This window comes from Rana temporaria, chromosome 7 (genome assembly GCF_905171775.1).
Source record: "Rana temporaria chromosome 7, aRanTem1.1, whole genome shotgun sequence".
NCBI classification, from domain to species: domain Eukaryota; kingdom Metazoa; phylum Chordata; class Amphibia; order Anura; family Ranidae; genus Rana; species Rana temporaria.
This window is the reverse complement of record NC_053495.1, coordinates 3091880-3119843: the sequence shown is the minus strand read 5'-3', so window position 1 is coordinate 3119843 and position 27964 is coordinate 3091880. Positions and strand designations below refer to the sequence as shown.

At 44.1% G+C, this 27964-nt stretch overlaps 2 protein-coding genes across 5 annotated transcripts in view; one reads left to right on the top strand and one right to left on the bottom strand.

Moving 5' to 3' along the window:
- ARHGDIB (Rho GDP dissociation inhibitor beta) overlaps positions 1-14387 on the bottom strand; it is a 41934-nt gene extending 27547 nt beyond the window's left edge. Inside the window, exon 1 of the mRNA XM_040358679.1 lies at positions 14306-14387. The gene's annotated coding sequence lies outside the window, so the exon portion shown is untranslated. The remainder of the gene's footprint in view (positions 1-14305) is intronic.
- Positions 1115-25556, top strand: PDE6H (phosphodiesterase 6H). Of its 4 annotated transcripts, none has more exons than XM_040358680.1 (5): positions 1115-1216; positions 12963-13094; positions 20316-20499; positions 23047-23087; positions 24940-25556. In XM_040358680.1, exons 3-5 carry the CDS (start codon positions 20354-20356, stop codon positions 25014-25016), a joined length of 264 nt encoding a protein of 87 aa, XP_040214614.1. In that variant the 5' UTR covers positions 1115-1216; positions 12963-13094; positions 20316-20353; the 3' UTR covers positions 25017-25556. The 4 variants fall into 4 exon arrangements, with proteins under 4 accessions (XP_040214614.1, XP_040214617.1, XP_040214616.1 ...); XM_040358682.1 differs by lacking the exon at positions 1115-1216 and adding an exon at positions 1440-1540; XM_040358681.1 differs by lacking the exon at positions 1115-1216 and adding an exon at positions 11208-11228.
- The last annotated feature ends 2408 nt before the right edge of the window (positions 25557-27964 follow it).

Genomic DNA, 27964 nt, shown 5'->3' with positions numbered 1-27964 from the left:
TAGAGCCATGCATTGCATGAATCTATCCATCTATGGCAGGGGTCTTCAAACTACGGCCCTCCAGTTGTTCAGGAACTACAATTCCCATCATGCCCAGTCATGTCTATGAATGTCAGAGTTTTACAATGCCTTATGGAATGCGTAGTTCTACAACAGCTAGAGGGCCGTAGTTTGAGGATCCCTGTGCTAGATCATAGGTGTCAAACACAAGGCCCGCGGGCCGAATCCGGCCATCCAGGCCATTTCATGTGGCCCTCGCACCTCCAGCCCTCCTCCAGACCCTTACTTTCTGCTTTTAAGCAATGCATCCAGCTTCTTCCCAGCAGCAGCATAAGGAAAGGGGGGTGCACTGTGATGTAAGGGAGGGTGGGGGACTCAACTTCTAAAGGTGGGGGGGCTCTTGACATCTAATGTAAGGGGAGGGGATGCGCTGGACATCTAATCTTACAGATACAAGCGGCCCTTTTGAGGACAATCATAATGCTGATGCGGCCCACGATAAAATTGAGTTTGACACCCCTGTGCTAGATTGATGCCTCCCCAGCCCTCTGACCCCCCTCTACACCCCAGATATCCCCCCAGCACCATTGGGACCCCCAATTTCTGGGCATCGTGGGCTCAAGCACCAGCTGCTTTGGGAAAAGTGTAGGGGGCCCCCTTCCATGCAGCTGGGGCCCCTGGGCAGTGCCCACTCATTAAGACAGCCCTGACGGGGATAGCGTGGTCATGGTAGCTATCTGCTGCCATAACAGAGATAACTCTCTTCAAAGTGAGGGACGTATATCGGCGTGCGGCGGCCCGGAAGTGGTTAAGGAACCATTATGCCCGTCAAAGGATCTGCATTTTCGTCTATCTGGTCCTGAGATTCACACAGCACAGCCCGGCCTAAAACAAAAAAACAAAAAAAACAAACAAGGAACCCAATGTTTAGTAACACTCACAGGTCACGATTGGGATTCATGGTCCTGGAATCTGGTGACATCATACGTGGACACATGGCGTTGATGTTGGGGGAGGTGTGAACTCCATCATGGCGGCCGGCGTTCTGGCCTTTGTTTGGTCACCTGCCGGCAGCTCCGTCTGTCAGAGGTCAGCAAAGTCTGGGATTCTTAATAGTTTAGCAGAGATAATCTTCACCTAATCTGCTTAAATTTCTCAGGAGTACTTCTAGGGGATGAGCGGGAGCCGCGATAGAATCCTGCGAGAGGCCAGAACTGTGAGTATCACCCCCCCCCCCCACCCCGGGAGGTCTGTGAAATAAATATTAAAGTGAAGGAATTGGGCTTAAAAGAAGCTCTGGAGAGGTCCAATGAGGAATCATCTTTAGTGTCAGGTGGAGAAACGCTCAAGGACCTTCCTGGAATTTTCTTTCAGAATTTGGTTTTTATGGAAAGTTTTTTTTTTTAAATCACCTATGAGATGCGATAAGCCTGGGATCTGTCCATGTACAGGAACTCGGTCAGGGCTCCAATCATATGGACCGCTGTCAATTGGGGTGTTCAGTTGATTGACTCAAGTGAAGAGTTAAGAAGTCATCCTGGTAATGTAATATACATCGAAATATTTGCCGTCCTTCCTATAGAATTTATAGTTCCTTCCTTCCGTCCTTCTGTTCCTTCCTTCGTTCCTTTGCTTAAGTGTCTCCTTCCCTCTTTCCTCACCTTCCTTCACTGAAACTTCTAGTTCCTTCCTGCTTTACATTTTTATTTCCTTCCTTCTGTCCTTTGCTGAAATGTCTTTCCTCCTTACCTTCCTACACGGAAAAGTCTAGTTCCTTCGCTGAAGTGTCTCCTTCCTTATCTTTCTCCACTAAAAATTCTAGTTCCTTCCTTTCTTCTGTCCTTCCTTCTCTTATCTTCCTCCACTGATATTTCTAGTTCCTTCTTTCCCTTCGCTGAAGCGTCTCCTTGCCTCTTTTCTTACCTTCCTTTACTGAAACTTCTAGTTCCTTCCGGCTTTCCAATTTAATTTCCTTCCTTCTGTCCTTTGCTGAAATGTCTTTCCTCTTTACCTTCCTACATGGAAACTTCTAGTTCATTTTTTCCTTCCTTTGCTAAAGTGTCTCCATCCTTAACTTTCTCCACCAAAACGTCTAGTTCCTTCCTTCTCTTCTGTTCCTCCACTGATATTTCTAGTTCCTTCTTTCCATCCATCCTCTGCTGAAGTGTCTCCATTCTTAAGTTTCTCCACTGAAACTTTTAGTTCCTTCCTTCCTTCTCTTACCTTCCTCCGCCGATATATTTCTAGTTCCTTCCTTCCTTCTCTTCTGTTCCTCCACTGATATATTTCTAGTTCCTTCCTTCTCTTCTGTTCCTTCTCTTACCTTCCTCCACTGATATTTCTAGTTCCTTCCTTCCTTCCCTTCTGTTCCTCCACGGATATATTTTTAGATCCTTCCTTCCTTCCTTCCTTCCTTCCTTTCTGTTCCTCCACGGATATATTTTTAGATCCTTCCTTCCTTCCTTCCTTCCCTTCTGTTCCTCCACTGATATATTTCTAGTTCCTTCCTTCTCCACTGATATATTTCTAGTTCCTTCCTTCCTTCTCCACTGATATATTTCTAGTTCCTTCCTTCTCTTCCCTTCCTCCACTGATATATTTCTAGTTCCTTCCTTCCTTCTCCACTGATATATTTCTAGTTCCTTCCTTCTCTTCCCTTCCTCCACTGATATATTTCTAGTTCCTTCCTTTCTTTCTCTTCCCTTCCTCCACTGATATATTTCTAGTTCCTTCCTTCCTTCCTTCCTTCCTTCTCTTCTGTTCCTCCACTGATATATTTCTAGTTCCTTCTTTCCATCCTTTGCTAAAGTGTTTCTTTCCTTCCTGCATTTCTAGTTCCTTCCTTCCTTCCCTTAGAAGTGAGGGTGGAAATTAATGAAAGTTCCAGAGAAATAAAATGAGTCATGTGTATTTATATTTCGCATGACAAGAGGTCAAAATAAAATCCTGGGCCTCAGTACTTCCTACAGTAATGCGTTTAACCCCAAACTGCGTTGGCCTTTTCCTTTGACCTCCTGTTCTGTGAAATAAAGAAGCATCTTTCCCATTCTCTCCACACTTCTTATATCTACTGAGGGATCCCTGCCATTGGTGGCCAAAGAGCGTCCTCTAAAGCTAAATCATATAATATGCTATATGATAAAAATTATCCATTTACTGGTTGGAAGTAGTGACTTCAAACTTCAGTAATTTTTCCGTTAAGCCGCCTGCTTGAGTACAGATTTAGAAAATATAGAAAATTACCTTAAAGTGGAGTTCCACCCAAAAATGGAACTTCCACTTTTCAGAATCACCCCCCCCCCCCTCTTGGTGTCACATTTGGCACCTTTTAGGGGGGAGGAGGGAGCAGATACCTGTCTAATAACCTGTCCACCCCCCCATCAAGTTCTCTGCAGCCATTACCTTTTGTACCACCACCTCTCCCTTTAGAATGTAAGCTCTATGAGCCGGCCGTCTTGTATTGAATTGTAATGTCCACCCTATACATTGTAAAGCACTACGTAAACTGTTGGCGCTCCCACTTCCTGGCATAGATCACCTCGGTGACCTATGCCACTTCCTGCGCAGACACTGTGCTCCCCCGCTGTCTTCTGGGAGACACACACGTCCCAGAAGACAGCAGGGACCAGCGAGGACGTGCAGCACGACTTGCGCATGCGCAGTAGGGAACCAGGGAGTGAAGCTGCAAGGCTTCACTTCCTGATTCCTTCACCCAAGATGGCGGCGGGGGGCAGCCAAGAGACGAGCGACTGATCGGCTTTGGCTGCCGACATCGCGGGCACCCTGGGCAGGCAAGTATCCATTTATTAAAAGCCAGCAGCTGCAGGCTGTTATATATATATATATATATATATATATATATATATATATATATATATATATATATATATATATATATATATATATATATATATTTTTTAGGCGGCCCTCCACTTTAAAAACAATATATAAGAATTGTTTGTATATTACTTATGGTAATTAACCCCTTGCCACCCAGGCCAACCCTGACACTTCTCTCACCCTTTTGCTAGAAAATTACTCAGAGCCCCCAAACACACACACACACACACACACACACACACACACACACAAGGGAATGAAAATGTCACAATGGTATTTGCACAGCAATTTTTTTGGAAAGAAACAATTTCATGAATAAAAAAAAAACAAAAAACTATTTTTTTGTATACTGTGAAAGATGATGTTACGCCACATAAATCGATACCTAACAAATTGCGCACAGAACCCCCAAAAAAAAAACACATTTTCAGCAGACACCAAAACTCCAGGTATCGGTAAGAAAGACAATTTCCCATTGTGAAGTACGTAAATAAAACAAAAAAAACCTAAGATTATCACTTGGTTCATGACTTGATGTCATGACGTGCTGACGAAACGCGTTGGGTGTGGTCTAGCGTGATAGGTCACTTCCACCCACAATGGAACGCAGGTGGAGGGCAAACTGGCGTCCCTGCTTCCACTCTTTTACATGTATATGCACTTGTACCAAATGATCATTTTTGCATTTTTTAAATAAATTTACATACTTCAGCATAAGAGGATTGTCTTTCTTACCGATACCCAGGGCCGCCATCAGGGGGGTACAGGCAGTACACCTGTAAGGGGCAGGGATGGCAACCACCTTAAAAAAAATATATATATATTTTATTAAAGGGCCCAGAGGTCCCCAGGGCCCCAGATGGCAACCCCCCTTTTTAAAAAAACATTTAAAATTATATATATATATATATATATATATATATATATATATATATATATATATATATATATAATTTTTTTTTTTTTCTTTTTATTAAAGGGCCCAGCCAGAGGTCCCCAGGGCCCCGGATGGCTACCCCCCGCTTCTCAATTTGTGTGGTAGCCTCCCCGCTTCTCAATAAATTTCAGGCGGCAGCACCCCCCCCCCCCGGTTCTCTTCTCCAGGGGGCTGTGTAAGGGGCCCCATAATTCCTGATGGCGGCCCTGCCGATACCTTAAGGTTTGGTGGCGTTTGATCTCCTTGCCGAATCGTGGCGACGAGCATCGGGATCTTATCTGTGCCAATCCGCTGTATGCGACTCCTGTAATGGGAGTCATATAGGATTGGGGGAGTGGGCTGTGTGACCGGTGTTCTAAGATTTTTAGTCACCTATTGTTGGATCAATCGATCTCTATGCACCATTGGAAATCATTTGATGGAAGTTGTTTTGGACATTTCTCCATTTCACAATATATTAACTCTTTGGACATTGTACTAAAAGTCTAATTTATATAATTGTGTACAGACTGGAGATATCCGGTGGTATTATAGGTTTTATAATCTATGTTTATATTGCTAGTTTGCACATTCGCTTTATGTTTGTTACTCTGTTAGGGACACCTAGTGGTCGTGAATTATCACTGCACTTTATCCATATATGTTTTGTTAAAGGAATTGGGTGCGCGGTACTTTACGTTTTTCACATTTATGTTTTTTTATCTTTGGAATGAGCAGCCCCTATTTAATTTATTTATAAATATTATACACATGCACCCATTAGCGCACTGTTTATTCCTCTTATTCCACGGCTGCTCTGATCTGTTTGAAACCAGCAGATATAATGGGGAGGTGCTCATGGGCAGAGCAATATACAGACCAATGCCCACCGGGTGGCACAGCTTGTAAGCATTGTAACCCGAGAAGCTGAAACAGTTTAGTAAAGTTTTTTTTGTTTTTTTTTGCTTCCCAGTTTGAGAGAGTGCCGGAGACCTTTCATATAATTGTGCAATTTGCCTTTCCCGGGTCCTTCTTCCCCTTTTTGCATGTTTTCAGATCAGAACTGCTGACATAGGTGTGCGCAGCCTAATGCATTAGGGTGTGCAGGGGTGGACTGACAACTCATGGGGCCCCCGGGCAATAGAAGATTATGGGGCCCCCGGGCTTACAGATGGCCACCACGCAGTGCAGAGGCGGGACAGCTAAAATCTCGGGATTGTCACATGAAAAGCATGTCGGTTTCGGACATATCAGGGGCAGATGAAAAAAAAAAAAAGAAGATTTTTACATACTGTCCCTGGTTTTACTGAGCCTGGCAACCCTGATGGGGCCCCCTAGTGGCATGGGGCCCTCGGGCCCGAGTGACTCAATGGTCAGTCCACCCCTGAGGGTGTGCACCCCAAAGCTCAAACACGAATATGTTTTACATGTATATTGTCCCGGTACAATTAAAGGGGAGTTCCAGCCAATTTGTATGTTTATTAAAAGTCAGCAGCTACAAAAAGTGTAGCTGCTGGCTTTTAATAAACAGACACTTATTTATTATTATTATTATTATACAGGATTTATATAGCGCCAACAGTTTGCGCAGCGCTTTACATCAGGGAAGACAGTACAGTCACAATACAATCAATACAGGAGGGATCAGAGGGCCCTGCTCGTTAGAGCTTACAATCTAGAAGGGAGGGTCAAGTGGAACAAAGGGTAGTTAGCTGTGAGGGATGATCAGATGGACTCAAATGAAAAAACAGTTATGTGTGGGAAGGGTAGGCTTCTCTGAAGAGAAGGGTTTTCAGGGATCCTCTAAAAGCTGATAGAGAAGGAGATAGATGGATAGATTGGGGTAAGGAGTTCCATAGGCATGGAGAGGCTCTAGAAAAGTCCTGGAGACGAGCATGTGAGCAGGTGATGAGAGAGCTAGAGAGTAGGAGGTCTTGAGAAGAACGAAGAGAACGTACAGGTTGGTATTTAGAAACTAGGTCAGTGATGTAGCTGGGGGCAGTGTTGTGGATGGCTTTGTAGGTAATTGTTAGTATTTTGAATTTAATTCGTTGGATGAGCGGAAGCCAGTGGAGGGATTGACAGAGAGGAGTAGCAGAGACAGAGCGGTTGGTAAGGTGGATTAGTCTGGCAGCAGCATTCATGATAGACTGAAGGGGGGATAGAGTATGCAGCGGTAAGCCAATGAGGAGGGAGTTGCAGTAATCGAGGCGAGAGATGACCAGGGAGTGAATTAAGAGTTTTGTGGTGTCATTGGTTAAAAATGGGCGTATTTTGGAGATGTTGCGAAGGTTGAGGCGGCAAGATTTGGACAGTGATTGAACGTGAGGCTTAAAGGAGAGTTCAGAGTCCAGGACTACTCCTAGGACCTTGACATGTGGGGATGGGCAGATAGTTGTACCATTAATTTTGACAGAGAGATCAGGGGAAGAGGCACGTGGGGGAGGAAAAATTATAAGTTCCGTTTTGGATAGGTTGAGTTTGAGGAAGTGGTGTGACATCCAAACTGATATATCCGATAGTAAATTAGTGATACGTGAGGAGAATGAAGAAGTGAGTTGAGGGGTAGAGAAATAGATTTGAGTGTCATCAGCGTAAAGATGGTATTGGAAGCCGTGGGAGGCCATCAGCTGACCCAGGGAGGAGGTGTAGATAGAAAATAGGAGAGGTCCAAGAACAGAACCTTGGGGGACCCCAACAGAGAATGGAAGAGGAGAGGAGGAAGTAGAGTTGTAAGCAACGCTGAAGGTGCGGTTGGATAAGTAGGTGGAGAACCAGCGAAGAGTACAGTCACGGAGACCAAAATTGTGGAGTTTTTTGAGGAGGAGTGGGTGGTCAACCGTATCGAAGGCGGCAGAGAGGTCCAGGAGTAGGAGCACAGAATAGTGTCCCTTAGTTTTGGCTGTTAGTATATCATTTGTTAGTTTTAGGAGAGCAGTTTCTGTGGAATGTTGAGGACGAAATCCAGACTGAAGGGGATCATGGAGGTTATTTTTAGCAAGGTGGACGCTCAGTCGGTTGTAGACTAGACGTTCAAGGAGTTTGGATAAAAAGGGGAGCAAGGAGATGGGGCGTAGGTTGTCAAGATTGGACGGGTCCAGTGAGGGCTTTTTAAGTATGGGGCTGACTAGTGCATGTTTCAAAGAGTTAGGGAAGATGCCAGAAGAGAGGGAGAGATTGAAGATGTGGGTTAGAGAGTGTAGAATCGAGCCAGAGGGCGAGCGTAGCATTTGCGAGGGAACAGGATCCAGAGCACAGGTGGTAAGATGGACGTTAGCAAGTAATTTAGCGACCTCGTCTATAGTGGTGGGGTTGAAAGAGGGAAGTAATGACTGTACCTGTAGGCATGAGGCGTGAGGCGTGGAGGGTATCTGAACAGTAGAGATCTCGTTGCGAATTGTATCAATCTTCCGCTTGAAGTGATTGGCGATCTCCTGGGCGGTGAGTGAGTTAGTGGGTGGAGGCAATGGAGGACGAAGGAGAGAGTTGAAGGTAGAGAAGAGTTGACGGGGACGGGATGATAAGTTTTTAATAAGGGTGATAAAATAGGTCTGCTTGGCAGTGAAGAGGCTAGAATTGTATATTTGGAGGGCAGATTTATACTGGGCGAAGTCTTCCTTGGACTTGCTCTTGCGCCACTGGCGCTCGAGAGCACGGCTATGTTTTTTCAGACTTCTAGTATCATTTGTTTGCCAGGGTTGAAGGGGACGGGGCCTTATTCTGCGTGTAGTGAGAGGGGCCAGTCTGTCCAGTGATGCTAGAAGTGAAGTGTTGTAGACAGAAGTGGCTAGGTCGGTGCAGGACAGGGGTGCAATTTTGTCATAGAGGTGGTCAGTCTCAGAGTATAGAAGAGAAGGGTTGATATGGTCCAGGTTTCTACGAGTAACTGTTAGGCATTTGGGGGGAGAGGATGTGGAGGAGAGTGAGAGAGTAAAATTAATAAGGTAGTGATCAGAGAGGGGGTAAGGATAATTGGAGAGGTTGCATAGAGTGCATAGGTGAGAAAAGACAAGGTCAAGAGTATTGCCTTCAGAGTGAGTAGGAGCATGTATCCATTGCTTCAGGTCAAAAGAGGAGGTTAGACTGAGAAGTTTGGAAGTTGCAGGAGTGTTAGCATTAGTAGGGATGTTGAAGTCGCCAAGAATGATTGTGGGGATTTCAGAAGAGAGAAAGTAGGGTAGCCAGGCAGAGAAATCATCAAGAAAGGAGGATACTGGACCGGGGGGGGCGGTAGATGACAGCTATCCTTAGAGAAACTGGGGAGAAGAGACGAATGCAATGCGCCTCAAATGAGGAGAGTGACATAGAGGGAGGTGGCTGAAGCACCTGAAAGGTGCTATGTGGGGCCAATAGGATTCCAACACCCCCTCCTTTGCGTCCACTGGGTCTGGGGGAGTGAGTCCAAAGAAGACCACCGTGAGATAGAGCAGCAGAAGACGTGGTGTCGGATTCATGAAGCCAGGTTTCAGTAATGGCGAGAAGATTAAATGAGTTAGCGATAAAGAGATCATGGAGGGGGGTGAGTTTGTTACAGACGGAGCGAGCATTCCAAAGGGCGCAAGAGAAAGGGAGTCTGGTCTTGGGAAGAAGGGAAATGGGAATTAGATTGTGTGGATTGCGACTGCATCCAGAGGGTGTAGGGCAATTGGTGCGTTGAGCACAGTTAGATGGAGGGCCAGGGTTTGGGGAGACATCACCAGAGGATAGGAGAAGTAGAAGGGTGAGGGAGGTAATGTGGGAATGCGATTTATATGAGGGGACATGCCCCAGCGATTTGGAGCATTGGGCATTTGGTTTTAGAATTAGCATGAGTTGGTGAGTGCAGTAATAAGAAGAGGACAGAAGTGAGGGTGATATATACAAGGTGTTGGGTGGCGAAGAGGGGTGAAGGGAAGACAGTTTAAGGATAGAAGACACAGCTGTCAGAAGCAGTGGTAGACAGTGCATTTTAGAAAGGGGAGGAAAAGTAAAACCTCCCAAAAAAAAAAAGTGATACCTGTATTATAAAAGACAAGGCATTTAATACTTCCCCGCCTTGTACAATCGCTGAAGTGCAGAGCCGAAGTGCTTCCACTTATAGAAACGCCCCACTTGAAGAATGAGCCCCAGACGCTATGAGCCCCAGACGCTATGAGCCCCCTGCTAATGCTTCCCCCTAAAGGATGCTTACATTTATACTGACAGAGATAGGGGGTGGGTGCATTTCAATTAGCTAATCAGGAGGTATTAAAGTTATGCTGATCAACAGGGCAAAATTCTTTGGTCAAAAACAGATCAGCAAGAGGGCAATAAAATTAATGGGCCGTGATTTTGGGTAAGTCAGAGGAGATAATAAAACATTGTAAGGTGGACAGATCTACAGAGGGTTAAGCAAAAGCAACATGCCAGTATTATCAAATAGACATAAACAAAACAGACAGCAATGTTTCAAATTCTAGGTGGATCTCAGACAGCTGAACATACCATAGTCATTTAAACTAGAGAAAACACATCAGTTTTCAATTCACTTACCTGCTCCAGCGCTCCAGCGAGCGGCACTGCGCATGCGCGAGCGGCCCGGCGCTGCGCCGTGTAATTGGCCAGGACATCGCCTAGGACCTGTGACGTGTCCTAGGCGATCGCCTACAGCAGCCCCTTCCTGAAGGCGATTAAGCTTAATCGCCTACAGGAAGGAGGAAGTGGGACAGGAAGTCCCACTCTTCCTGAAGCCCCCACTCCCCCCCCCAAAAAAATTACATGCCAAATGTGGCATGTAAGGGGGAGAGGAGTGGGATAAGAGGAAGTTCCAAATTTGGGTGGAACTCCTCTTTAATCTCCCTGCTGGTACAGTGAAGGAGAAGCAAGTAAGCACTTTTCTTATGGCAGAGCGGGTAAGAGGGAGATCTTTCCCATCTCCCCACTGGCACACAAAGCAAGAATGCCAATGTGCACTAGATGATTAGGGTGTGCCCAGGCACACCCTGTGCGCACGCCTTTGGCTGCTGACATTGTTGAATCTGCCTTGCAAAGTAATGTTGGGCTTCCGTTGTGTTGCTGCCCCCAGGTGTGCCTGCTCCCTGTTTATGAATTGCTGTCTAATATAAAAAAAATATATATTATATATATATATTATATATATATATATATATATATATATATATATATATATATATATATATATATAATTTCCGTCAACAGAGGTCAACGGCGATCTACCAGTCAATCCCCAACAGCTGGCGCCTGACGGGTAGATCAAGATTAGCCAGTATGCAGAGTAGCGCAGGAAGCGTCTGTTCTCTCGCAAATCACGCTGCGGCTGCTCCCCAACCACCCCCCCCAGTGGCCTCTTCTCGTCCATCCCCATTTGCCTGTGACCTCGTCCTTTCCAGATGATAAGAGAGGAGAGAGGAGGGTCTGCCGGGGGGGCAGGGAGCAGCCGCAGCGTGACTTGAGAGAGAACACGCGCTTCCTGCGCTACTCTGCATGCTGGCAGGTAAACGATGTGCCCTGATGTGCTATGCCCCGTGCCTTAATGTGGTGTGCCTTACCCTGATGTGATGAGCTTTGTACCATGCCCTGATATGCACTGTACCCTGATGTGTTGTGTCCTGGGCCGGTCTGGATGAAGTCCAGGGCCACATTTTTGTCCCAGTCCAGCCCTGGCTACAATAAAAGGGATGAGAGCGCCACAAAACACGAATGAGTTGGTTTTTCAAGATGAGGGGTAGAAAACCAACACACCTGAGGGGCTCATACCTCCTCCTTTATCGGGGGTTGAATGACAACAGTACAATGGTAATTAAGTATAGTTCCAAAGTCAACAGATAATGGGATAGTGCTTGGGGTCACCAGGTTGTCCCCAAGTTAATACATAAAACCTGGCCTGTTAGTGGGCCCTGAGGACAGGGTTGATGACCACTGCTCTAGACCAAAGGTTGTCATCCTTTTTTAAGACCAGGGTCTAATAATTTCTTCCAAAACCTTTCATGCCCCAACCGTAAAGAATAAAATGTATACTTGCACAATAATAGTATGGCAATGCGAAACTTAACATTTTTGAAGGCTCTGGATAAGGCTAAACATTACTGTGGAGTGAGGTAGAGGTCTCGTCAGACTTGGTGGCCCAGTAGGGCATGAGATTTCTGAAGGGGCATTGTTGTACACTGCTGTAAGCTGAAGGCACTATGGAGGGCTAAAGGCTCTACAGCAAGCGGGGGCTCTGTGGGAGGCACTGTAGGAGGTTGGGGAGCACTGTGGGCCACTATGGAAGCACAGAGAGTCTGGATGGCACTGTAGGAGGTTGAGGAGACCTATGGTAACTATGGAAAGTTGGGAGGCACTACAGGAGCTAGGAGGCCCTGTGGAAGTCTGGGTGGGACTGTAGGAGGTCGGGGAGAATTGTGGGTCACTATGGAAGGTTGAGAGGCATTATTGGAGCCAAGAGGCCCTGTGGAAGTCTGGGTGGGAATGTAAAAGACTTGGGGAGCACTGTGGGAGTCTGGGCAACACTGTAGGAGATTGTGGAGCACTGTAGGCCACAATGGAAGGTTGGGAGGCACTACAGGAGCCAAAAAGCACTGTGGGAATCTGGGCAGAGCTACAGAAGGCTGGGGAGCACTGTGGGCCACTATGGTAGGTAATATGAGAGCCAAGAGGCACTGTGGGAGTCTGGACGGCACTGTAGGCCTTTATGGAAGGTTTAGAGACACTATGGGAGCGAGGAGGCACTGTGGGAGGCATTATGGGAGCCAAGAAGCCCTGTGGAAGACTGGGAAGTACTTTTGGATGTTGGGAGCACTGTGAGAGTCTGGGCAACACTGTAGCAGATTGGGGAGCACTGTAGGCCACAATGGAAGGCACTACTGAAGCCAAGAAGCACCGTGAGAATCTGGGCGGCACTATGGGCCACAGTGGAAGTTGCTATGGGAACTATGAGACACTGTGGGAGTCTGGGCACCACTATGGAAGGCACCACAGGAGGTTTTAGGGATCTACAGCTGGCTGGGGGCCCCAGGATAGGGGAAGCTGTGGGCCAACAGATGGGGAACCACCGCTCTAGACTACTGCAGGGGCCACCACAGTTAACAGAAAGTTGCCTCTAAAAGCCTTAATCTGAGGTCCTCTAATCCTCAGCAGCTTGATTCTTGAGAGCTCCTCACACGTGGGATGGGTGGGCCTGACTCTTGCGCTCTGATGTGTTGAACAGCTTTTCTCTCTCTCTGTTTAGCATATCGGCAATCAAGGAGGATCTGAACTGGACCAGTGGCTGTTGGGAGCGTTTTTAGTGCAGGTTGTCTGTGTGTGAGAGACAATCAAGCAGCCTGCGGTTGGCCTGTATTCTCTCCGGCATTAAAACAAGGTGAGTAAAAGGGGGTTCTCAAAGGGGAAAGGGGGGGAAAGGACAGAAGAAAATAAAAAGAAGAAAAGAAAAAAAAGGGGTGGGGGGGGGGAAGAAAAAGAAAAAAGGGAAAATGAAAAGAAAAGGAGGAAAAAGAAAAGAAAAAAAAGGAAAAAGAAAGGAAAGACGGGGGAAAGGAAGGAACTTTAGCAACACCGTCCTAGATGATGAAAAATGTACAGCATGATTCCACTTATATTCTTCTATTAATTTTTATTCTCTAGTTTAACATTCACATGATCACTTTTTGTGATGAAAAAAAAAATGACATTTTTAAAAATGTCATTTAAAATGATCGTGTGTGGGCAAAATGTAATTTTATGTCTTCTGAAAAACGACCAAATTTTTTTTCGAACATGCTTGAATTTTTTATGTCATTTTTTAAAATGTCATTTTTTGTGTCATAAAAAATGATCTTGTGTGGGCAAAAATGACGTTTTAAACCCGCACATGCCCAGAAGCAAGTTTTGAGACGGGAGGTAAAACTACCATTCATAATGGAGTAAGCACATTCATCACGCTGTAACAGACAAAAAAAGCGCAAATCGTCTTTTACTAACAAGTAACCAGCTAAAAGCAGCCTCAAGGCGAATAGAACTTCCCCTTTAGGGTGCCGTCGCTTTGTTAATCATTTTCCAAAAATGATGGTGTGTAGGCAACATCATTTTTAATGATGAAGTTGGAAAAATTAAATTTTTTTTCCATCACAAAAAGTGATCGTGTGTACGGGGCATAAGCCTATAGCAAGATGTCACTATTGTATTTAGAATATTAAATATACATCCCATATGTTATAAAAAAAAAAGATAGGTGTAATTATATATATATATATATATATATATATATATATATATATACACATACACACACATACACACACACACACACACACACTGTATTTATTGGCGTAAACACACTTTTTTACCCCGAATATAGAGGGTAAACTGTGCCTGTGTGTTATATGCAGGAGGCTACGGATTTTTTTTTTTATATATATATATATATATATATATATATATATATATATTAGGGGGATGAGACTCAATGCCGGGACAAACTCAGTTTCTTTAGGAAAACTTCAGTTTTAATCCACAGGAAATTCCCAAACAGAAGGAAAAGTTCATCTTGCCACCAATCAAACAGAAATAAAGTTCCTCTCTAGCGAGCCTTACTGTGCCTGCAGTGTGACCGGTCCTTGGCTTATAGTAAATGTCCTTGTATCCAGAAATCCGGAGACACAAACATACTCTCCCCAGGATTAGGGGCAGCTGCCTTAATCAAGACCTGAAAAGAAAACCTGAAACTGCGGCCCACGGACTCCGGAGTCTGTACCACCCGGATCTCCATCAGACTCCCCCCCCCCCCTTTTACTTACCTGAGCCCCAAATTTCAGTGGGCGCAATTCCGCGTCACTCTCTTTACTGCTCTTCGTTGGATAGATTGATGGCAGCACAGCCATTGGCTCCTGCTGCTGTCAATCAAATCCAATGACGCGGGGGGCGGGGGCCGAGTCATACACTCTACGTCTATGGATGGCAAGTGTACGACACGGGAGCGCGCCCACAAGCTAACCCCCTCGGGAGAGAGCGTCGCAGAGGGGGTTATCTAATGCGGGGAAGAGCCGCCGTGGGACCCCAGAAGTGGAGAATTGGGCGCCGCTCTGTGCAAAACTAGGTAAGTATGTTTTTTATTTAAAAAAAAAAAAACTTGAACCTTTAATATCACTTTAAGCCCTGGTTCACGTTGACGTGATTTGGCGTGCGATTTGACATGTCAAATCGCACGCCAAATCGGCGGCAATTGCCGGCAACGGCTGCGTCCGAATCGGTGCGATACCGCATTTGGGGCGCCGCACCGATTTCCAAAAGTAGTTTCCTGTACTGCTTTTGGCGATTTTGGGGTGCGATTTCCATGGACATCTGTGCAGAAACCCGCAACAGATGTCTCTGAGATCGCCCCCGAAGTCGGGACTGACATGTGGGAATAAAATTGCGTGAGTCCAGCTGATCACGCGCAATTTCATTCCCGCAGTCAGTGTGAACCAAGACTTATGACGGCTTCTTTTCCCAGGGCTATTAAGGCTTTCAATGCAGGAATGAAATGAAAGAGGTCACATAGGGGGGGATATTTACAAAAGGCAAATCCACTTTGCACTACAAGTGCAAAGTGCACTTAAAATTACACTGAAAGTGCACTTGGAAGTGCAATCGCTGTAAATCTAAAGGGGAAGATTTGAAATGGGGGTGGGGGAGCTCTTCTGATTTTATTATCCAATCATGTGCTGTTTTTTATTATCCTTGCATGTCCCCCTCGGATCTACAGCGACTGCACTTCCAAGTGCAATTTCAAGTGCACTTTGCACTTATAGGCCCGGATTCACGTACGAGTTACGCCGGGGTATCTCCTGATACGCCGTCGTAACTCTGAGTCCGAGCCGTCGTATTTATGCGCCTGATTCTTAGAATCAGTTACGCATAGATTTGTGTTAGATCCGACCGGCGTAAGTCTCTTACGCTGTCGTATCTTAACTGCATATTTACGCTGGCCGCTAGGGGCGTGTACGCTGATTTACGCCTAGAAATATGTAAATCAGCTAGATACACCAATTCACGAACGTACGCCCAGCCGACGCAGTACAGATACGCCGTTTACATAAGGCTTTTCCCGGCGTAAAGTTACCCCTGCTATATGGCGTGCATGCGGCGTACCAATGTTAGGTATGGACGTTGGGCCAGCGTAAAATTTTTCACGTTTTACGTCGTTTGCGTAAGTCGTTCGCGAATAGGGCTGTGCGTCATTTACGTTCACGTCGAAAGCATTGGCTTCTTGCGGGTTAATTTGGAGCATGCGCACTGGGATACTTTCACGGACGGCGCATGCGCCGTTCGTAAAAAAGCGTCATTTACGTGGGGTCACATTAAATTTACATAACACACGCCCACATCTACCACATTTGAATTAGGCGGGCTTACGCCGGCCTATTTACGCTACGCCGCCGCAACTTTGGTTTGAGAATACGGCACTTGCCTGTCAAAGTTGCGGAGGCGTAACGTAAATAGGATACGTTACGCCCGCACAAAGATGCACGCTTCTACGTGAATCCGGGCCATAGTTTCCACTTGTAGTGCAAAGTGGATTTGCCTTTCGTAAATAACCCCCTTTAGTCTTATTTTATTGTCTTGTTTAGTTTTTGATATGAGGACAATTTTTATACTTTTATATACTTTTAGACACTTTTATATATATATATATATATATATATATATCTTTTTGGTATAATTGTGAGGAATGACAAATGTGTGGAAGAGAAATGTAATTTCATTGTGAATTTGTTTCTTACAATGACAATAAATCTTCTCTTATGAGGAGGCTCAGATTGTTCTCTAAGGAGATCACATGTTTTTGTTTTACTTATAAAATGAATATTTGCAACTTTCTAGTAGAAACATTTGATATCATTTGTAACAAGTTGTAGAGGATTAGCTGTAGCAAATGTTATTTGTTTTTAACCCCTCGCCACCCAGGCCGATTCTGACATTTCTCTCCTAAATGTAAAAATCTTATATTTTTTTGGCTAAAAAATTACATAGAACCCCCAAAAATTATATGTTTTTTTTTATCAGAGACCCCAGAGAATACAATGGCAACTTTTTATCTCGCACGGTATTTGCGCAGCAATTTTTCAAATTTGTGGGGAAAAAAAACAGTTTCATGCTTAAAAAAAACAAGCCCGGTACACCCCCCTGCGCACGCCTATGCATGTGTGGTTTAAACACCATTTTCATATGTGGGAGGGACTTATTTTATGCGTTCGCTTCTGAGTGCGAGCACGCGGGGACAGGGGAACGTTAAAATATATTTTAGGGGGTGGCAGTGGCAACCATAGATAGATTCATGCAATGCACAAATCTATCTATGGTGAGAGAAGGGTGACAGGAGAGGGGGGGGCGGCACCACTGGGCCATACATTGGTGTGAGAGGTGACAGGAGAGGGGGGGGCGGCACCACTGGGCCATACATTGGTGTGAGAGGTGACAGGAGAGAGGGGGGGGGGCGGCACCACTGGGCCATACATTGGTGTGAGAGGTGACAGGAGAGAGGGGGGGGGGCGGCACCACTGGGCCATACATTGCTGTGAGAGGTGACTGGAGAGAGGGGGGGGGCACCACTGGGCCATACATTGGTGTGAGAGGTGACAGGAGAGAGGGGGGGGGGCGGCACCACTGGGCCATACATTGGTGTGAGAGGTGACAGGAGAGAGGGGGGGGGGCACCACTGGGCCATACATTGCTGTGAGAGGTGACAGGAGGGGGGGGGGGCGGCACCACTGGGCCATACATTGGTGTGAGAGGTGACAGGAGAGAGGGGGGGGGCGGCACCACTGGGCCATACATTGCTGTGAGAGGTGACAGGAGAGAGGGGGGGGGCACCACTGGGCCATACATTGGTGTGAGAGGTGACAGGAGAGAGGGGGGGGGCACCACTGGGCCATACATTGGTGTGAGAGGTGACAGGAGAGAGGGGGGGGGCGGCACCACTGGGCCATACATTGGTGTGAGAGGTGACAGGAGAGAGGGGGCGCCGGGGGGCACCACTGGGCCATACATTGGTGTGAGAGGTGATAGGAGAGAGGGGGGGGGGGGCGGCACCACTGGGCCATACATTGGTGTGAGAGGTGACAGGAGAGAGGGGGCGCCGGGGGGCACCACTGGGCCATACATTGGTGTGAGAGGTGATAGGAGAGAGGGGGGGGGGGGCGGCACCACTGGGCCATACATTGGTGTGAATTGGGATGTTATTCCACAACGTGTCATCAATACATGTGATGCCCGTGTTTTGTCTTATTGATGTTCAGGAGCCACAAGTCACCTTCCTGTTGCCACATCTCAGGACCGCGCCCAATTCCCGCACCCCAGAGATATCCATGAGCCCCTCACACGGCTCTAATCCCGGCTTTCAAGGAACATTCTGCTCTTTCTTTATCCAATTAGAGAGCAGCGTCTGTCAGCGGGACGGATTATGGAGTTCCATTTATCTTACAAAGCCCTTGTGACCTTTGATGATCAGATCTCAGGGAATAATGGGATCAGGTACCAGGCTTTGTAATTATAGAGAGAGGGGATTACCTGAGAGCCAATCCCAAATGTTCTGGAGAGTTCTAGAAAACATACATGACCTTCCTGTGACCAGAACACAAATGTCATGTATGTGGGACTTCCCAGAGCAGCATGGAGCCAAAGGAGCTTATTATATTGTATACATTGAATGCAGCCCACCCCATACTTATATAAGGGAGTTCAGAATAACAAAAACAGGACAAGAATGTTCCTTACATTGGTGGTCAGTGAGAAGAAATAAGGTACAGGATACTGTGCAGACACACAGCGTGCCTGGATTGTGTGGTTTGTTCAACCACCATGCCCCCTCACCAATCACAGTCTGCCTCTGACACACCCCCTCCCAATCAAAGCCTGTCTCTGGCACTCCCTACTCCCAATCACAGCCTGTCTCTGGCACACACCCCCTTCCAATCAAAGCCTGTCTCTGGCACTCCCTACTCCCAATCACAGCTTGCGTCTGGCACTCCCCCTCCCAATCACAGCTTTCCTCTGGCACACACTCCTTCCAATCACAGCCTGCCTCTGGCACACACCCCTCCCAATCACAGCCTCCCTCTGGCACACACCCCTCCCAATCACAGCCTGCCTCCGGCACACACCCCTCCCAATCACAGCCTGCCTCCGGCACACACCCTTCCCAATCACAGCCTGCCTCCGGCACACACCCCTCCCAATCACAGCCTCCCTCTGGTACACACTCTTCCCAATCACAGCCTGTCACTGGTACACAACTCTTCCCAATCACAGCCTGTCACTGGTACACACCCCTTCCCAATCACAGCCTCCCTCTGGTACACACTCTTCCCAATCACAGCCTGTCACTGGTACACACCCCTTCCCAATCACAGCCTGCCACTGGTACACACCCCCTCCCAATCACAGCCTGCCTCCGGCACACACCCCCTCCCAATCACAGCCTCCCTCTGGTACACACCCTTCCCAATCACAGCCTCCCTCTGGTACACACCCTTCCCAATCACAGCCTGTCACTGGTACACAACTCTTCCCAATCACAGCCTGCCTCTGGCACACATCTTCCCAATCACAGCCTGCCTCTGGCACACATCTTCCCAATCACAGCCTGCCTCCGGCACACACCCCTCCCAATCACAGCCTCCCTCTGGTACACCCCCTCCCAATCACAGCCTCCCTCTGGTACACACCCCTTCCCAATCACAGCCTCCCTCTGGTACACACCCCTTCCCAATCACAGCCCCCCTCTGGTACATAGCCTTCCAAATCACAGCCTGTCACTGGTACACACATCTTCCAAATCACAGCATGTCACTGGTACACACCCCTTCCCAATCACAGCCTGTCATTGGTACACACCCCTTCCCAATCACAGCCTGTCACTGGTACACACTCCCCCCCTCCCAATCACAGCCTGTCATTGGTACACACCCCTTCCCAATCACAGCCTGTCACTGGTACACACTCCCCCCTCCCAATCACAGCCTGTCACTGGTACACACCCCCCTCCCAATCACAGCCTGCCTCTGGTAAACCCCTCCCAATCACCCAAGCCCACCCAATATTGAAGCCTATTAGAGCCTCTAGGTCTAGTCGGCGCTTCAAAAAAACAGCCCCTCCGCATTGGAATTCATGTACCGGTGTCCTGAAAGGGGCCGGACGCATGGATAAGGGTGACGGCGATGGACGGGGGGGCGGGCCAACCCTGGCAAGCAGTTAAAAGGAAAATTTTCTAACACAATTCTAAGTCTAAAGCCGGCGTTAATGGTCTTACCTCAGAGCTCCGTAGCTTTTAGATTTGCCAAATGATTGTCATTTATGAAGCCCTCAAGTCACGCCCACATTTTATTTTATTTTGGATAAAGTGAGGAAGGGTTCTCTGCTCTATAAAAAAAAATAAAGAAACTGATCTGGATACATTTTAACATCTGATAATTATAAGATTCTAACCACCAGTCACATACAAGAGATGACAGAGAGGGACAGCAAATTCATTATTATTCTATTCACCCAATGCTGTCCCATTCAAATGTATCAATCTTTATTATATCTTTATTACAAATGATAACACACAATGTATTTCCTTTAGATCCCGCCGTCTGAGAGTGGAACCCGCTATTGGTGACTATGAACTCCAGCTCCCCCGCCGCCAGCGCCCTGGCTCCCGGTAATGTCCAAGGTGGACCCACCACACCTCGCAAGGGACCCCCAAAGTTCAAGCAGAGACAGACCCGTCAGTTCAAGAGCAAGCCGCCGAAGAAGGGTGTCAGAGGGTACATTTACAGCTTCCCAAAAGTTTTGTTTCATTTTGATTCATTTTTTAAATAATTTGTTATTTGGAATTTAGTTTGATTCGTTTTTGGAATTTAATTTATTCACTTTCAAATTCTATTCAAATCTTTCGTGTTCAGTCAAATTTAATTTAATTTGACTGACCTCCAATCAAATTCTAATTCGCATTCAAATTTCGGAAGATGGTTACATTCTTTGGGGCAGATCCTCAAAGATATTACGCCGGCGTTTATACTATATATATTTTTTATCAATATATATATATATTTTTATCAATATATTTTTATCATTATATATTGTTATTAATATTTTTTAATAATCTTATGGACTGGGTTTATTATTATAACCTATTGATCAGCTGATCATGTGTTTTTTTTGGTGAAGATTCACCAGTATGCGGGATTTTTATCCCCTTCCATTGTATGTCATGTCTATAGTAATTCTTGTAATATTACTATCACCCACTAGGGGGGGTGATTATCTATGCCTTCTTTTATTTATTTTTGAAAGTGGTTGAGTAATATTAGGTGTATTTATTCTTCTCACCACTGGAGGCAGTGACGTGTATAGGCTATTAGTTGTTCATAATGAAGGTTGCATAAATGAATTGTATAATGTATTTTAACATTTAATTTGTTCCAAATGGTCTCGTATATATGTATTTTATTTGCTTGTAAAGATCACATTAAAATATTGTGGCTAAAGCGCACCAGTCAGCCGGCAATGATGTGAAGGATCCACCCCTCTGCTCTTGCCTCCATTGTCAGCTTGTATAAATAGACTGCTGACATGGTCACATGGCAACCCATGAATAAGTCCAGTGGCTATTGACGATACGCGTGGGGGAGAAGCCGAGTGACGCGATCGACGGTCGAATCCGTCCTTCTGAGGAGATCGTAGCACTGAGCGGCGTTCAATGACTGATTGCAGTTGAGCCTTTTTACCATCGAGGTTCCGTGAGTGCAATCATTGTATTGCAGGGTTCATTTCCCATTTTATTACGTTATTTGCACCATATATCTTTCTTTTCTCCTTATGAGCGGCTGATATCCTGTGTTAATCGGGGAGTCCAGAAGGAAAAGGTTTTATTTTTTTTTTATTTTTTTTTTTGCTATAATGACAGCTGCACACCAAAGGACTGTGGATCTCACACCTGTCTCCTATTAGCCTATGTACTGAACTGTGTTTTTTCCATGAACTATTTTTGCTGGTTCTATTTGAATTTTTTCACATTATAGTTTTTGAGTGGTTTTTGTTTATCTTTTGCACATATACCTCCCTGATTTGAGGTGTAGGGGGTTCTTATTTATGTATATGGTGTGTATATATATATATGTATGCAATTTTTTACTTGATTATCAGCGCAACACAATATTTTCTTGTTTATACTGATTTGCCGGCGTAATTTCAAATTTTGGTATCCACAAAACAAGATACGACGGCATCTGTGTTAGATCGGACAGGCTTACGCCTTAGTACACCGTTGGATCTAAGATGCAATTTTTTGGCGTCCGCTAGGTGGCGCTCCCGTCGTAATCCGCGTCGGGTATGCAAATTAGGATAAATAGGAGAAATAAAAAATATATATATATTTTTTTTTTTTAAAAGGGGGGTTGCCATCCGAGGCCTCTGGGCCCTTTAATAAAAAAAAAAAAAAAGAAACCTCTGGGCCCTTTAATAAAAAAGAAATAAAAAAAATATATAAAAAAAAAATAAACATTTATAAAAAAAAAAAAGGGGGAGTTTCCATCCAGGGCCCTGGGGCCCTCTGGGCCCTTTAATATATATATATATATATATATATATATATATATATATATATATATATATATATATATATATATATATATATAAAAGAACTAAAAATAAAAAAAAATAATATAAAAAAATTAACATTTTTTATTAAAAAAAAAGGGGGGTTTCCAAACCCGGGGCACTGGGGACCTCTGGGCCCTTTAATAATAATAATAATAATAATAATAATAATAATAATAATAATAACCTCTGGACCCCTAAAAAAATATATATATATTTTTTATAAAAAAATAAATAAAAAATGTGGGTTGCCATCTGGGGCCCTGTGGGCCTCCAGGCCCCTGTGGACCTCCGGGCCCCCTACAGGTGTACTGCCTGTACCCCCCTGATGGCGGCCCTGCACATAAACATGGCGCCTCAAGTCATACAGTAATTTATATTTGCTTTTTTAAAGCTGTAAACATTATTTTAATTTCCTGTATACATTTGAAGCAGTTTATATGGATGTGGAAGAAACAAGTGATCAAATACTTCTTCGGTAATGAATATTTTTTATTGGAGTAGTTTACAAAAAAAAAGATATCCCAGACCATAAATTATAAGTCTGTCGTTTTTATTGTGGAAATAAAACCCCTACCTGTGTTTTTTTTTTTTTTTAATAAATTACAATAAATACATATACAAATAATGATAACAAATAATATATCCGTCATCGTTGTCAAATAAATAATACAAAACTAAATATTTCTATGTCGGTATATTTATTTTTTTAGATTTGGTGACGACATTCCTGGAATGGAGGGACTTGGAACAGGTACGCTATAGACGTGATCATATCTCTTTTTGAATCTAATAAGTGCATGTTATCAAAAAAAATTAAAATCGATGAATTTGAAGGAGGTGGGCTTCCATCATAGATAAGTACATCAGTGAATCAGAATTTAAATGACCTCGGAGCTTTGCAAAAACAATCAAATTAAGGTGCCTCCATGCAACCCTTAGAAAAAAAAAATTAAAAAAAATTACAGGAATAAATATATATCACTCATACATAAAAAGATTAAAAAAAAAAACTGGAGCTCCACTGCAATAGTAACCTCTTGCCTCCTTCTGAATCTTAAGTAATTTGCTATAGAGCTTCATTATAATTTATTTATTATTATGATAGCCTTAATAATGTTGTTTTTTTCCCTAATAATCCATGGGATATTTCTGGAAATTAACAATTTGTATACTTTAATTTTAGGACTTCCTTTATACCGTGTTCTTCTCTTTCATTTGCTTTTGTTTACTATTCTTCCTATTGAATATTTAAATAATAAATACATAAATATCAGCTTAAAATTTATATTGAAAAAAATATTATTTTTATAAATTATATATATTTATATTTTGATATAATTGTCACTAATAATGTTGTTGTTTATCATCATTATTATTATTATTATTAATATTATTGTTATTAACAACAACAACAATATTATTAATTAAAAAATAAAGTAAAGATTACGATACCCATTTATTAGCTTTATGAACTCCCATCCTAAGAATGAAGCACAGAGCAGATTCAGAAGTTGGAGATGAAGCAATTTAACCACTTGCTTACTGGGCACATATACCCCCCTTCCTGCCCAGGCGAATTTCCAGCTTTCAGCACTGCGTCGCTTTAAACTAAAATTGCGCGGTCATGCGACGTGCTTCCCAAACAAAATTGGCGTCCTTTTTTCCCCACAAATAGAGCTTTCTTTTGGTGGTATTTGATCACCTCTGCGGTTTTTATTTTTTTCGCTATAAACAAAAAAAAGAGCGTCAATTTTGAAAAAAAAACCACAATATTTTTTACTTTTTGCTATAATAAATATGATTGGTTTGAGCAAAAGTTATAGTGGCTACAAAATAGGGGATAGAATTCTGTTTTTTTTTTATTATTTTTTTTTTTACTAGTAATACAGTGATCTGCGAATTTTGTCAGGACTGCGATATTGCGGTGGACACATCACATTTTTGGGACCATTCACATTAATACAGCGAACAGTGCTATAAAATGCATTGATTACTGTATAAATGTGACTGACAGAGAAGGGGTTAACACTAGGGGGCGAGGAAGGGGTTAAATGTGGATCCTGGGAGTGATTCTTACTGTGGGGGGAGGGGACTGACTGGGGGAGGTGACCGATGCTGTGTCCCTATGTACAAGGGACACAGCATCTGTTTCCTCTCCCTGACAGGACAAGGAGCTCTGTGTTTACACACAGAGCTCCACGTCCCTGCTCTGTCATTGCCGATCGCGGGTACCTGGTGGACATCGCGACCGACAGGCCCGCGCATTGGCATCTCGGGGACGTGCGAGCCCGCCCAGTAGCCGGAGGACGCGAGGCCGTAAAAAGATGGCCTCCCGGATTTATAGAGCCACCTGGAGGCTGTCTTTTTACTATGGCTCGGGTCTAAAGTAGTTAAAGCAATATCGGTATTTAAACCATTTAGTTGTAAAGTCCCCAACTCATAGATCCACCCAGTCTCATTATTTAAAATCTCTTTCCTCATACTAAAGCCCCACCCATATTTAGGGTGTAACATGTAATATGGTTGCACAACTTACATACATTTTAAGAAAATGCACAAACATTTATAATAACTCTATAAAAATAATGTTTTCTCTTTTGCAGACATTACTGTCATCTGTCCTTGGGAGGCATTCAGCCACTTAGAGCTACACGAGTTGGCACAGTTTGGTATCATCTAAAAGATCGTCGGAGGATCTGAAGATTTTTTTTGTTTTCAACTTTTCAAAAAAAACAAAAATAAAAAACTTTTTAACGCCATTCATTTCCTTGCTGATGACAAGATTCTATGCTTTTTTTTTTTTTGTAAAATGTTAACAAACCGACCACTTCAGTAACCAGACGCCAACGCTTTTCTTCGGCCTCTAGGGCTCTGCTCCTTCGTGTTCGGTGACCTCAGTTGGTGAAGACCAGGATGAAGTCTTCATTGCACACTTCTAGAACTTTTTATAAAGATGTAATGTGTGCAATCCGTGCCGTGGTCATAGCAGACGGCGCCCCTGCTTCTTGCTAGAAGTAGAATAGTTTGCACTTTGTCTATATAGATACAATGTATAAATTTGCTCTATAAATGAAAGTGTTGCCTCTTCTACCTCCGCATGTTTTTTTGCGCAACATCTCTTTTATATTTTCTTAGTTGTTATAAGCTGTATCTGCAGTTTTGTGTTGTAAGATCTGATGTACTGTAGACAATATTATTACTAAATGAGTTTTAAAGTTTATTTCAAGCCAAAAACTTTTTTTTTTTTATGCATGGATTGGGGAAGGGGTAGAACTCGTGTTGGTACAATAGGGGGCCCTGGGAGGAAGAAGCAGGAAGAGCCATGCTGATGAAGAGGTAAGAAGTCCCCTTCACCCCCCCGCTCTACAACTCCGATCTCGCGACCCCCCCCCGCTCAACAACCTCAATCAGCTTCGATCTTGGCGGACCCCCCCCCCCCCGTTCAACAACTTCGACCTCAGCGGCACCCCCCCCCCCCGTTTAACAACTTCGACCCCCCCCCCCCTGCTTCTCGGCTCCAGGGGGCCCCTCAATCAACACTCAAGCCCAGGGGCCCCCACCACCCTAAGTCCTGCCCTGCTTCCCACTCATGCCCGCTCTGACTTTTCTCTCCCACAAATAAAAATTATATTTTTTTTTGCTAGAAAATTACGCAGAACACCATACTCAGAATATTTTTTTTTTTAAAGCAGAGACCCTAGAGAATAAAATTGAATTATTTTACAATTTTTTTTTTTACGTCACCGGCAATTTTTCAAACGCAATGTATTTTGGAAAAAATACAATTTAATGAATTTGAATGCAAAAAAAAAAAAATACACTTAAAGCATAAAAAAACAATATATAACCACATCTTTTTGGTAAAAAATAGTAAAGATTACAAATATCTTTTTATTAGATCCACAATTTTTCAAACGCATTTTTTGGGGGAAAAAATACACTTTAATGAATTTGAAAGCAAAAAAAAAAAAATACACTTAAAGCATAAAAACACAATATATAACCATATTTTTGTGAAAAATATAGTAAAGTTTACCAATATCCATTTATTAGATTCACAATTTTTCAAACGCAATCTTTTTGGGAAAAAATACACTTTAATGAATTTGGATGCAGAAAAATTACACTTAAAGCATAAAAACACAGGGGCAGATCCACAGAGAGAGTACGCCAGCGTATCTACTGATACGCCGGCGTACTTTCAAATTTCCCGCGTCATATCTTTGGTTTGAATCCTCAAACCAAGATACGATGGCATCTGGGTTAGATCCGACAGGCGTATGGCTTCGGATCAAGATGCAATACTTCAGCGTCCGCTGGGTGGAGTTCTCGTCGCTTTCCGTGTCGAGTATGCAAATTAGCTATTTCCGACGATCCACGAACGCATTCCCTTACGTCGTCGCTAGTCGGCTTTTTCCGGCGTATAGTTAAAGCTGCTATTTTGCGGCATATAGTTAGACTTGCCATGTTAAGTATGGCCGTCGTTCCCGCGTCGAAATTTGACATTTTTTTTTTTGCGGAAGTCGTTCGTGAATCGGGATGGACGTAATTTACGTCCAGGTCAAAACCAATGACGTCCTTGCGACGTCATTTAGCGCAATGCATGGAAATTTAGGGACGGCGCATGCGCAGTTCATTCGGCGCGGGGACGCGCTTCATTTAGATGAAACACGCCCCCCTACTCGCGGATTTGAATTAGGCACCCTTACGCCGCAAGAGATACACTACGCCGCCGTAACTTACGGCGCAAATTTTTCCAGGATTTGAAGCAACAAAAAGTAAGTTACAGTGGCGTAGCGTATCTCCCATGCCCTGCGCCGGTGCAGATCTCTGTGGATCTGCCCCACAATATATAACCACTTTTTTTGGTAAAATAAAATAAAGATTACGAATACCAATTTACTAGATTCACAATTTTTCGAACGCAATTTTTTGGGAGAACATACACTTTAATGAATTCTAAAGCATAAGAGCACAATATATAACCAATTTTTTTTTTTGATAAATTATAGTAAACATTACAAATACCCGTTTATTAGATCTATGATTTTTCAAATGCATTTTTTTGGGAAAAAATACACTTTAATTAATTCTAAAGCATGGAGTGCATGATGGGATATATACAGTTTTACTAACGCATGTCAAAGTTGCAAAATAGTGCTTAGGCATTAAGATTTGTTTTACCCCTTATACTTGGCATAAGGGGTGAAATTTTCAAATTTTGACGCGGGAATGACGGCCATACTTAACATTGGCTGCGCCATGTTTTTGGTGGTTTATCTTTACGCCTGAAAACCCCTTACGTAAACGGCGTATCTTTACTGCCACGGCCGGGCGTACATTCGTGAATCGGCGTTTTTAGCTGATTTACAGCTAAAAACGGCCAGCGTAAATATGCAGTTAAGATACGACAGCGTAGGAGACTTACGCCGGTCGTATCTTAGCAACATTTAAGCGTATCTCAGTTTGAGCATACGCTTAAAGTTGTGACGGCGGGGATTCGGACTTACGACGGTGTATCTACTGATACGCTCGTCGTAAGTCTATATGAATCTACCCCTAAGATTTTAAATTGACGCAGAACGCTGCCTTTTTTTAATAATTATGGGCAGCACCCCGAAAAAAGAC

Bases quoted from the DNA above. Each gene is read 5' to 3' on its own strand.
- PDE6H (XM_040358680.1), top strand. From the start codon at position 20,354: ATGAACTCCAGCTCCCCCGCCGCCAGCGCCCTGGCTCCCGGTAATGTC. The intron at 20,500-23,046 runs GTACATTTACAG...TTATTTTTTTAG, and splicing joins CCGAAGAAGGGTGTCAGAGG to ATTTGGTGACGACATTCCTG. The intron at 23,088-24,939 runs GTACGCTATAGA...TCTCTTTTGCAG, and splicing joins AATGGAGGGACTTGGAACAG to ACATTACTGTCATCTGTCCT.